General features: G+C 39.7%; 1 protein-coding gene across 2 annotated transcripts in view; it reads right to left on the bottom strand.

Annotated features, from left to right (window-relative positions):
* Nucleotides 1–13,302, bottom strand: part of KLF12 (Kruppel like factor 12) — a 424,059-nt gene that overhangs the window by 60,298 nt on the left and 350,459 nt on the right. For both annotated transcript variants that reach the window (XM_023513201.1, XM_023513200.1), the window contains one exon: nt 9,017–9,079. In XM_023513201.1, the coding sequence (XP_023368969.1) occupies nt 9,017–9,079 (63 nt within the window). The remainder of the gene's footprint in view (nt 1–9,016; nt 9,080–13,302) is intronic.

The raw sequence follows: 13,302 nt of genomic DNA, 5'->3' as shown, positions 1-13,302 counted from the left end.
AAGAGACCTGAAGTAAATTATAAGCTCATTTGAGACTGTAATAAGTGCTGGGTGTGTCAATGAATCACCCAGGTGGTGGTAGAGAGATTCCTTTTATATGAAGTTGAAATTTGATTGTGGTCTCATACTTGGGGTTGATGAAACACTTTCTTGCAAGGTGATACTGTGAAGAGTCTCTTGAGGAATCTTCCCTAGATCTAATTTGAATAGTTTGGGTCAGACATCATTCATTCACTCATTTAAAGGAAATACTGAAGTACAGGGAGGCATAAAGACAAATTTAGTTTAAGTGACAGATTTATATCAGAACCCAAACTTGTAGTCATAAGCTTTGTGCATTTCCAAGGAGATTCCTCTGTCTTCTGCCTGGTTTATAATACATATCTCATCACAATAGTTATGTATGTTGGTTTTAGAGGCTGTGTTTTTAAATGAGTGATTCAATGAAGGAATTTATAGAAATGAAGGTTCAAGGTGATAAGGATCAAGTACTCCTAAGTGTCAAGGAGAACAGGGTCCATTTTCACTAAACATCCTTCCTGTGTTTGGCTGTTGAATAACCAAGAGTTGTGACCTAAGAGAAGCCATTTATTTTAGTTATTAATGATCGAGTACTCCCATCATCCAAAATATAAAAACGTATGGCTTCAAAGGGAAAGTATTAAAGTTCGGGAAGAGTAAGGACCCTTAATGACAATATCTAGTTCTAGCCTTGGGGCAAATGATGGTGTTTGTTTATTAAGCGTAATCTTTCCCATCTTTTTTTGGGACTAACAACTTCTTTTCCTTTGGAAACTATTCTTTACTTATGGGGCCTCAGGAAGACTGTTATCCAAGGAAGCCTCCCTCCTATGGCCAAAAGCCTGGCCCCTGGCCCGGGCTGGGACCCATCTGTACTCTGGCTCCCTCTACTGTGATTTACAGGAGGTGACATAAAGGAGGCGGAGCCTCTCTAGGCCTGCACCTGCTTATTAAAATCCTGCTCCCTGCACCCTGGGTGCTGTCCTGGTGTCTGTGTTTCCTGACGTCCAGCTCCTCTGCTTTTCCTGGGCTCCATAACCTACCTCATGTCCTTCTGAAAAATTACCTTTTGCTAAGGCAGCCAGACTCAGTTTCCATTACTTCCAACAAAAGAACCCCATCTTATAAACAAGACTAAACAAATAGAGATTCAGGCAGAGATAATGACAAGTAGACAGTGAATTCCAGGACAGTCCTCAGCACCCACCTACCTTCAGCTGTGGGCTTATGTGAAACAGCTGTGACTAAAACATAGCTGATACTGAGTTGGCTTAAATTTTTTTGATAAATATGTTATATACTACCACTTACTTAAAACTGATGGAAAGCAAATAGATTAATTATTAGGATACTGGTCTTATCTTAGGTATATCTAGTACTATACCCAGTAAAGTAATAAATAACCAGTTTTTAATTACTAAGAAACTTTATAAAAATCTGTGGCCAGCTGAGAAAAATTAAGGTGAGAATATATTTGGTTTTAAAATGGCCTGGTCACTGTCCATGTGTATACAGAGAAATTTCCAGGGCCAGAAGGGTAACATTGCAAATTAACCCACAGATGAAAACTAGAACAAAACTGCTGGCACAGGGAGCATTCTTGCAGGGAATCCCTTAAGATTTATTACCCTGAGCAGTATTCCCAGCATATTCACGAACACATTAGGACTTTTGATTGGGTTCCAATTTTAGCCATAATTCTTTCAAATCCATATTTAGAAGACAGCTATGGTTTATAATTGATAGCCAATTCTTTAGACCAACTATATCCACTGAAAAATACTATGAGAGACTCAGAAAGAATGTGGCGTCTTCCAGGTATATATCAAATAAGATCCTTCCTCATTTTAAGTTGGTAAGTTAATTATACCATGACTGATATGAGGGCTATCACACATACATGTATTTTTCATATTAGAACACAGTTCTTTCTGCATTATTCATATATGGCTCCTCACATCCCCCCTACTTCGTGTTGTATTCAGACGTAACTGTTATTTTAAAGTTCTACATGTTTAATAGGAGGATTTGCAATGGAGAATAACTCAGCTTACACAATTTAAAACTTTAAGGAGTAGTAGGGTATGTAGCTTTCCCTAAGTACAGGAGAATTTCAGATGGTGTGAATTTTAAATTTTATTCACTGGATAAAACCAACCTGATTATATGAAAAATATGCTACACATCCCAGAATTACATGCCAGTAAGAACCATATCTCTTGGTCATGTTGTAATTAGGTAATAAGACACAGACCTTTATTATATGACAGTGCCACCCCTGGCTACAGGGCCAGGAAGGTGCCAGCCAACAACAGAGAGATGGACACGTCCCATCAGTTCGGGTATCAGGTTTTCAGTGCAACACTAATGTAGTCCTGAGCTGCACGTTGGACTTGTGGTCTTCTAATAATAATAAAACAAAAAGACAATAAAACAAAATACTTGTGGTCTTCTAATAATAATAAATAAAAAAACCCTCAGAAATGATGACCTTTATGGCTCAGCAGGATCCTATACCCCTAATTTTCCTATAATTAGGGAAATAATTATAGAAAATAACCTACTTTAATTTTTTCCCCCTCAAATCATCTATATTGTGACTAAAGCTACACTAGAGACAAAGTCAGCTGATTCCAACAGGAATGGAAAACACTTTTTTCCCAATAAACATCTCTTGTGAACTTCTGGGTAACAGAGAATTTAAGAAAAGGAGACTAAAAATTTTCTTTCAAGACAGTCTCACTCCCTCATCCTGGCTACAGTGCTGTGACATCGTAGCTTACAACCACCTCAAACTCTTGGGCTCATGTGATCCTCTTGGTCTCAGCCTCCCAAGTAGCTAGAACTACAAGTGGCCACCACAATGCCTGGCTAGTTTTTATGGTTTTAGTAGAGATGAGGTCTCACTCTTGTTAGGCTGGTCTTGAACTCCTGAGCTCAAGCAGTCCACCTGTCTCAGTCTGCCACAGCGCTAGGATTACAGGCGTGAGCCACCATGCCAGGCCTCAGGACCAAAGTTTTTAATAAGGTCACTTTGGAAGACGGGACACAAGTTTAAAGTATACATCATTGTCACCGAGCTAAATTTGAGGAGGGAGTTGAACTAATTAAAGAACTTAATAGTTGACACTGCATGGTAACGTAAGGAAAAGCTGTGAATTTGGAAGGATTTAAAATGTAGCGTTACACCCTGGAGGCATTTTTTTTGTTTGTTTGTAATTTAGTCCATATACAGAGAACTTGCAAACAGGTTCACGATTACATCAACTATGTTACTCCAAACCTGTTCTCAAACATCAGAGAGAAAATGCTTCAAAACCAAAACTAAAGGCAGCCTCCTGGATTTTGGTTGCCAGTACCTATGGATTAAAAATCCCAGAAGGCCAGCCATTCTGGGAACTGGGATTTTTCACATGTTAAAGTCCACATATGATATCATAATTTTTGCTCTGGGAGTCCAGAAGCAAAGCAGTGGAATACTTTGGTAACTGACATAACATGATCAATACTGTCTATAAATAATGAGCATACAAAGTTCCACAAGATGATTAGTAAACACTTTGGCAAGAAAGTGCCACACATTGGCGTGAGCTACGATGTCTTCATTAAGCCTCCCCGGTTGCTCCCTGCTCGCCCATCACATCAATCTAAGGGAAATTTCCCAGGCAAAAGCCTTCTGCTGAGCTCATAATGAATTAAATATTCACCATATTTAATCTTTAGCATTTCTCTCATTCTCTACACAAGGAGACAACTGCCACATGGTAGAAAGACTCTAGACAGGTGTGCAGAGCTCGGATTTATGCCCATGTTTTGCACGGAACATTTTTGTCCTTGGCCCACCAACCGTACATTCAGAAAGTGAGACTCGACTGAACTTGGCGATGCTTACGTTTCCTTTGCAGATCTGAAGTTGGTAATTGGGAAACGCTCTGTCCCTCTCTGGGGGGCTGCTTCTAGACCAGCTTTCTTAGAGGTTTCCAATATCAACTTCAGGGCCTTCCTCCATTAAGGAAAACAGCTTTAAACAGGAAGGAATGTTCTTAGTTTTATGACAAACACCCTCCGAGTTATGTCCCTCAAAAGACTCCACGAAATCATGCCTAACATTTGCAACTGTACGCATACGAATGTCGAAGTTCACGGTGGCATTGTATACATCCAACAGGGAAACACTGGTGTGAGAAAACACTCTTCCTGCCCTCTACAAAAATTTGTGCCACAGAACATTTTCACAGCCAAGTGAGAAATGTGATTCACACCTAGGATGCATCACAATTTGCATGGAGACTCCACTAACACTGCAGCTTTTTTGTGTGTATAGCTACATAAAATCTCAGGCTTGCTGGTAAGAAATAAATCATAATTGAGACTGGCGATGGCAGCAACAATTGGTTAGAGAAAATTACTTCTATTTTACTGATGACAATTTCTATTAATAGTGCTTTATTTCCTGTGTTATCATATAAATACATTCATAAAAGTTTCTATTATGTGACAACCAGTATCCCTGTTACACAAAAGCCCTTGAGGGATGGTCCTAGGTACACGTCATAACCACTACCACCACCATCAGCCAACAACATACGCCAAGGTACTTTAAAACTTCAAAAATGGAGCAGGGTGGAGAGAAAGTAGGGAGGAGAGAAGAAAGCATAAAAAGTAAGCATATTCAAAGGCACATATCTTCAGAAGCCTTATAGGGACCCTGGAAAATTCTGGGCTCTTACTTCAGTGTTCAGTTCCCAGATACTGCTCCCCAAGCCTCTCCCTGTCCTGGTCTGGTCTACACGTCATCTCCAGATTTCTGTTATATCTGCTGAGAATGAAACAGCTGAGTATGACTTGGTAACAGTCACTCTCCTGTGGAGTTGACATCAGAATATAATAGCTTCAAACAAAAAGATTTGTAAGGAATAAAACTATTTTTATATCTGACTCCCTAATAAGAAGTGGGGAGTTTCTCCTTTGCTCCAAATGGAGAAAAAAAAATTTTTTTCCTGGCATCACTGTATGCAAAGAAGAGTGGCAAATTCTCTAAAAAATGTTTACACAGTGAAGGGTAGCGGAATCTGCCCCTCCAAAGCATGCTATAATGACATAAAAATTATTATGAGCTGAAGGCAATCGAAAAGAAGCAGACACAAGAAAATCTCTCTGCCCTCTCCCTTTCCATCAGGAAAGTCAGGACAATTCTTAGACAAGGACAATTCTCTTTATCAACCCCAAGAGGAATCGGCACAATAGTCTAATTACTCCTTACCCCCCATAATTTCCTCCTCGTATTTATCGTCCCATCATTTGCTGTTCCTAAAAGCTCAGAGTCCTTTTCCCTTGGTCATTTCTCTAAACCATCACTGTTCTTTTGTTAAGATGCTATGTAACTCCAATCCTACCCACCCCTCTGAGTAACTCATCTCTGGGTACTCCTGTGTGTACGTAGATGCACGTGTTAATGGACTTCTGTTCATTCGTCTTTGTTAATCTGTCTTTTATTAGTCTGATTTACAGGGCCAGACATTACTCTTAAAATGGATAGAAGGAAAAGAGATGTTCCTGCCCCTACACTTACGAGTGGACAAAGGAAGGCAATGGTGAAGGGAAGAAGAAAGATTGATGTGTGAAACAGAAAAATTCACACAGCTGACCCCCAAAGGCTTCCTCCATCCTCACGTCAGCAAATATTCCTCTAGAGTGGTGGAACTTAGGGAGAGGCATTCTGATAGACAGAGTTTTTGTCAGGCCTGGCTCCTTACCTTTGACTAATTCAGTATTAAGTAAGTTGTACAGTGATCTGATATTCTTTATTGGGGTGCTTATAAATCCTGCAAGATGCTTCCATTGCCATTCTTTAATCCCTTGGAGTTAGCAGATAGTCCCAGCAAACCTGGCTCCATCCTAACACCTGTCATTAATCCTGGGCGTTCTCACCTCCTCCCTCGACACCCACGTTGTTATCACACTTTCTTTAGATTCCAGCAGATTTTGTTCGCCTTGAACAGACATTCTTTTCCACGTATTTCTTCAGCGCCAGAGGAAGTACTGCCACGTGAAGGCGGCCGTCGGATAGCATGCTACCTTTCATATCACCATTAGGCAAAGAAAGATTCTATTTAAAAGTTTAAACCATTTGTATTCCATAAAAACCACTGACTGGCAGCTCGACCACAGCCACAGACCTGCACGGTCCACCTGCCGTCGTCACTGCCTCTCCACACCTCAACAGTTTACGATCAAGCCTCTTCAGCGTCTACTGCACTTTATTTGCTTAGGTGATGAACAACGTTTTGTAACAGACTGGAGTATTTGCTAAGCCGGCTACACAAGATCACCATTCCCTAATTGTCACCTGCAGTGTTTTTGGATCTCACTCAAGCCAGAGAGCCCAGCCAGAGCTGAACTTGACATTGAATCCTATAAATTATCCCCAACTTCTATTTCGCAGAGAGCAACCATCACTTTCCCTTCTTTGTCACTGCGAGCGGGAGTATTTAAATTTCCTGAATTTTCAGAGACCATATTTCACAAAGAAATAACAGTTATTTATCACTTCACTAGAAGTAGATGCTGGGTGATTCATGGGGCTGCTCCCTAGCGGGGTGATTTATTTCCATATACCAGTCTATATTTATTCCCAGTATTTACCAAAGGAAGATTCAAGGTAGCATATATCATAGAAATTTTAGCTAAGTCATGACTGAATAAAGTCCACGTATTAAATCCACGTACGTGCCTAACTACAGTCAATTTAGAAATGTCTCCAGGTCTTTGCAGAATGCTTCAATCCATAAAGGAAGCGACAGCTCAAACCTGCTTTTCCTACTAATTTGAGGTCTTTCCTCTCAAGCCTTCTTCTCAGGGATGAACTTTCTGACAGCGTTCTGCCTTCCTTCATATTTTGTCTTCTATCCACTCTCAGACTGCTCTTAACAGAGTTAATAACTACTCTCTCAGGACACTGGACTACAAATGCATCTCCTTAAAGTGTTATCCACGTTGTATCATATACTATATGTGTATTTGTGTGATACCACATAATATATATGTGTGTGTGCGATGTTACCTACACACACACACATAAATTTCCCCTACATGACAGCCCCTTCAGGACTGAAATCATGTTTTATTTATCTTTCTAATCTAGTGCTTTTACAGTGCCTGGGACCGTAAATAAATGTTGCCGAATGAATACAAGTTGAATTTTCTCAAGGCTAGTAGGAAAAATAATTTTTGTTTTTCACGGGTTACTTCTCTGGAGATAAAAGCAGTTTAAACTTACTAACCAAATAACAGGCTAATGAATTATGTAGGAACAAGGGATCATTACTCCAATACTTTGAAAGGAAAAGTAAAGAAAACGTGTTCTTTACTCACTGTTGCACTCGGGGCCATTGAGAACTAAGTTGTAGAAGCTGGATCAGGAAACTGACAATTTTGTACTTTATCCATTAGCTCGGGTTGCTCATTTGAGCATCTCACATTCTCTAGAGGTAATGAAGTGTCTTTAGTACAATATGCCTTGTAATGAGAAGGAATATAAATTCCATGCGGTCAAGAATGAACCTGATTCCTTTCTCTCCTTTTATGTAATGACCATCAGCATTATTATTCCCTTAGCCTTCCCAGTTTGCCAGGAGATATTATGCTTTAGCAATTGTGAGAGAGCAGGAATGATGCCCCAGCTTTCGGCAGTGTGTAAGCAAAGGACTGCATCCTCTGCGCTCCATTTCCCCTCTGTGAAAAAGAAAAGCATAATATTTAACAACATCGCCAAGCTATTGTGAGGGTTAATTAGATTTAAAGGGGAAAGGGAGGCAAGCTGATTAGGCACTATGCAAATTCAAAGTGTCATTATTTTGTGTCTAAAAATAATCCTGATGTAGGAATAAAATTAATTTGGAAGCTCAATCTTTGGTAATCATCTTCCCATACTCAAAAAAAAAAAAAAGCCATAGTTTTTAATCAAAGTCCCATTCTAAGCACAATTCAATGAAGTAAAATGAAGATTTATGAATTTTTATTTGTCTTTGAAAAAATATCGCCACAGTTCCATTTCTTTCTTTTCTGTTCATTCCTTTTTTTTTTTTTTTAAATTAAATCATAGCTGTGTACATTAATGCAGTCCTGGGGTACTGTGTGCTGGTTCTATAGACAATCTGAAATACTTTCATCAAACTGGTTAACATGGCCTTCATGTCATGTTCTTAGTTATTGTGTTAAGACATTTATATTCTACATTTAGAAAGATTCACATGTGCCCTTGTAAGATGCACCATAGGTGTGGTCCCACCAATCTCATTCTTTTTTTAATGATATGTTATGTGTTGAAAATTTATTTTATGAAATGGAGTAGTATAAATAAACACATATTTTGAATCTATATTAATTGATTTTTTGTTTCACATGAAACACTTGTGAAACATATCAGTTGCATCTCTAAGACTCAATAATCAATGTCTTGTGGTTAAAATAACTTTTCAGGTTGTTTCTGCTAAGTTCCATCTATATTTTTGTTCAAGAACTAGTCAGTTAAAGAAGATCTTAGTATTCTCTGAATTTAAAAAAAAAATCCTGGATATTTAAGGCCAAGGCCAGTAAAACAACATTGAAATAGTAATCATCAAAGTTAATATAATAGGGAAATTATTGATGAAAATCTTTATGTGAAGTTGAAGCTGGTACCTGAGAAAAATCTGGTCAATATCTTGGGAAAAAAATGAAAACCTTTTTCAAAAAGGTGAGAGCTTCTAATCCTGAGAAATTAGATCATTTCTGGTAGGAAAAAATGGTGTGCTCAAGAGTTTCTGGTGAGTGAAGAGTTTGGGCTGCAAGGGTTCCATTAATACGTTTTAGAACTTTGCAGAGGAAAAGGACACTACATACTCTAGTTCAGAGAAACATATTTTCTATAAAGGAGCAGGATTGTCTTGATTTTAATGCACACTCTATTAGCGCTTCCCATAAGATTTACAATACTCATAGACTGTATACTCACCAAGCAAACTTTTGATTATTCATTCGATTTCCTCGGACCCTTGATACTGGGGATGGATGTACCCTGTGGACAGAGTAAAGGAATTATTGAGAAAGCATAACACCAATTACAAATGAAAAACAATGGTAGGTCTTACAAATATTCCCTTTCAGATTTGCTTAAAATCCCCAAGAACTTTATCACCTCTTAGTAAGTAATGCAATTAAATTCCCATACCTGCAAATCTGTAGGGTTTTCTTCTTCTTTTTTTTCCCTCTTAACTACCTTCCAGATCTTCCAGATACCAAGAGTGTGTTACAGTGGTCGCTCTGCAGACCCCCAGAAGCAGGATGACTGTTTTTTACCGACTGGTACACTCAGTCCAACAAAAAGGTGCCCAATACCCAATCCTTGCTGGGTAGAGAGGGGGTGAAAGTTATGTAAGGTGTGGTACCCTGACCACACCTTTGTGCCTGCTCCCACCAGGAGGTGGGTTTACAAAGAAACAGTCTAAATGCCGGCTCCTGTCAACTTTTAGATTTAAAACCTTAGAGACCAAGACAAATTTATCCAGGTGTTCAGGGACAGCATCTGTGGGAATGGGTGGGGCAGGCCGGGAACCATGCTGTACAGCTGAGCTCTGGGGAAGGCAAGGTCACTTCGAAACGCTGACCAGGTAAGGGAAGGGAAGAACATATTGCTTTGCTTCAGAAACAGAACGAAGCACTGAAGAGTGTCCACAGCTTCCAGGGACTGCCAGTCTCTGCCCATCAGAAACTGGTCCTAAACCTCTATCTCTTCGTGGATCGCGACCTGGCAGGACAACACACCCTCTTTCCCATTTCCTGCGGTCACGCTCCTGTGTTGGTCTATCTCTCTTTACCAGGCTTTATGAGACCCAGCTAGTCTTCAAACTTCTGTAACCTTTACTGTTTATACTTCATGTTACCTGTATTTGCAAGAAGAGAAATTAAAAAAAAAAATAGGGATTTAAAACTGGTCTTAAAGTCCCGTTAGAACTAGCAGGTCCAGGGTTCATCAGAACTTGCCGTCTCCATAGTTACTCAGCCAGTGAAAATCATTCCATAGCAGATGATCCAGGTCCAGCCCTGCCCCAGGCCAACTGCAGTCTTTCCCTAAACCCGGAGCCAGACTGCGCTTTGCACCAGGCAGGCTGATTTCTTCCAGCATCCCTTATTAACATTCTTTTCCTCACAGCGCTTCTCAATGGCTGCTGCAGCTGAGCTGCTCAGCACAGATTTTCTGCTCGGCATGGGGGAGGGGTGTTAATTATGCAGAAAGATGGAGAGCGTCCAGACAGCCCCTCTGGTGAACTGTCTCATTCAGGCACAGCCCACTTCCTGCTGTTTTGCAGCTACAAGGATCACCTGTTGGTCTTGGCGTCCTGCCAGACTGGGGCCTAACGGAAATGACAGACTCAGCTAGAAAGGAGAGCTAGCTTGTATTCCAGTGCCCCAAATTGGACAGAGAGAAAAAATGCAATAAAGATGCATGAGAATTATACAGAAGGTAGCAAGACTAATTTTCCCCTGCTTTTTCTCCTTTTTTTTTTCTGTCTGCTTGAAATACAGTCCTCAAAATCGACATTTGAGCTAAAAAATGTACCCCCAGTTAAAGCCCCCTTGACCTAAGGGGAATGCAGGAAGTCTGCTGAAACTTTCACCGTACCCTCTGGGGGACACCAGAGTCCTAGCTGTATAAATAAAGTTTCAAGGAGTAACCAGCCCCAAATACTCACAGTTCTTTAATCTACTCTATAGCCTTTAAACACACTTACCTTTTATTGGCCTCTCCTTAACCCTAACAGTCCAAAGAGACGATTTCATAATGATAATTCCACCAGGTGAAGTTTAATGTAAGATAAATTCTTTTCTTAATACTGTTTATTACACATGCCAGTGGAGAAAAACTGGCCTTTTAAATCCATCATTATAATATTCTCTAAGTACTTGTATCTTTTAGGAAAACTTCATTCACCCATAGATTTAATTCTGTAAGTTTTTTCTATAACGGCTTAGCAGTTTTAGAAAAAGAATTCCGTAGAAGATCTTGGAAAAGAAGTCCTGATTGTGTGTACATAACCAAATAATTAATTATACAGTTCCTTAAATTAAAGGGGGAAACCAGGAAAGCTTTATTTTCCTTCTCAAAGGAACAGATTGATAATCTGGAGCTTACTTCACGCAATAAAGTCGACCATACTAAGGCCTGTACTTCAGCTACACCCGACATCCCAAATTTTATTTCTTCTAAAAGGACATGTGGTATTTTTGTGAGCTCTGTCTTTAAACTGTGACACTTTTTGCCATCTTCTTCTTCTGCCTTGTTTCTCCAAATAGCAACCAGGCAGGTAGCAAAGTCAAAACCCCAGTAGGAGAAACCACCACCTAATCTGCATGTCATGCATTATTCATGACCTCCTGATTCCTGCACCTGCATCCAGGCAGGAAGCTTGCAGGGAATGTTCATTATTCTTCCCTTAGCCTCACACAGGCTCCATTACTGCTAAGCCACTTTGTTCTGTAACTAAGGGTTTCAGGCCTTAGTACTAACTGCTGGATGTGGAAAAGAAAAAACACACTATGTTGAAGAAAAGGGCAATCCTGGTTGTTGTATAACATGTACTGAATCCTGCAATGTGCTCTTCTGAGACTGACGATTTATGTCAGATGGAAATACTCACATTTGGTGATTTACATCACATAGAAAACAAGGGAGCTATACTGTTAAGGCCATGTGTATCAATTGTCCTATTTATACGCACTTACTCATCTGGAGCAGAGAGCATGTTTATACTTTTATCCAACACAGGGCTTAATTTAGCTTTCTTGCTAAGCATGTGAGAACTTTTTAGAAGTCTTAATTAAAAAATGACTCTTCCTTCTCTGGCTGTAAACACCAAAGAATATCACCCTCAAATCTTGTATCTTAATGACAAAGACTTATAGTGTTTTTCATATTTTTATTAACCTACCTGAATATCACCTCCTGGTGGCTAGAGGTGGGATGTGAAACCTAAATCCCTACCACAAATTGTCAACCACATGATGATGAATGCTGGGGTAGGATACTGGTCCCACCTCTATAATCTGCACTGCAGAAAAATTAGGACAACTTAAATATAATCCCATCACCCTAAGTGGCATTAAGATGAAGTAGTTAAGAATGAAAACTATGTGACCAGCCGGCCTGGGATTGAATCCTAGATCTACCATTTACGAATGCTGTCGTCTTTAGGCAAAGTTACTTAACTCCGCCGTGCCTCAGTTTCCTCATCTGTCCAATGCAGGTAGTAATGGTAACCTACCTCCTATGGCTGTGAGTTAAACCTCATCAGTCAATAGTTATAAAATGTTCAGAACGGTGCTGAGTGTCCCGGAAGCAGTCAATGCACGATAGATAATAGAAGTACTGATTGTATTAGAAAGGATGGGAAGATGGACCTGGAACATCCAGCTAATTCCAGGGGGGGCAGAGACTACAAATGTGCCCTACAGGGCTTGCAGCCTTCATACTATGCTTACACAACTTCACTAAAGGTGAAACAACAAAGAGTCAGATGAACCTGAAACCATGGTTATAAGGTATGGCTTACTCTTTGGAACCTCATTTTCCTGTTCTTTATTATAATAGATCTATTTTCTGTTCACTAAATTGTACACTATTCAGTTATTCTTCATTCAAGGACAAGATGGTGATCATAGTGATGCCAAGTTACTCCCATTTACTCAGCCCTTACTATATATGCCTGGCACCATGCTAAGTAACTTAGACATTTCTTCTTAATTCATCCTCATATCATTATTGTTCACATTTTATCTTTGAGAACATAGTCTTAGAAGACTTATGTAACTTGACAGGGGGGCGCATCTAATGCAGAGCCAAGTCATAACTTGAACAGAGGATGATGGAAGATTATCACCCAACATTTTTCCCCCTACCTTAACCCAGAAGATGCAATAAAATGAATTAGCTCTAGGGGCCTTAATGGGAGATTAAGCACTTATTTAAGCCCAATTGAACATTCCATAAGTAGATGTAAAGTGGAAGTTATGGTCTTCTTGAACTAAAATTGGCACTGAACTAAATATTAAGACTACGGATACTTACAAGAGATACAGTCATAATAATATATTTTGTTCTCATGTTGTTTAGGAAAATCTCTTATATTAGCATCTAATTCAAAAGGACTCTTCCCTCTCGGGCTGTACACATCACAGAAGCCCACCCTCAAATCTTGTATCTCAGTGACTAAGGCTTATATGTCAAGGGAATGTGACCACTCT

This window comes from Otolemur garnettii, unplaced genomic scaffold, assembly GCF_000181295.1.
Source record: "Otolemur garnettii isolate 467f Iridium unplaced genomic scaffold, OtoGar3 scaffold00036, whole genome shotgun sequence".
NCBI classification, from domain to species: domain Eukaryota; kingdom Metazoa; phylum Chordata; class Mammalia; order Primates; family Galagidae; genus Otolemur; species Otolemur garnettii.
This window is presented reverse-complemented; position numbering and strand designations above follow the sequence as displayed.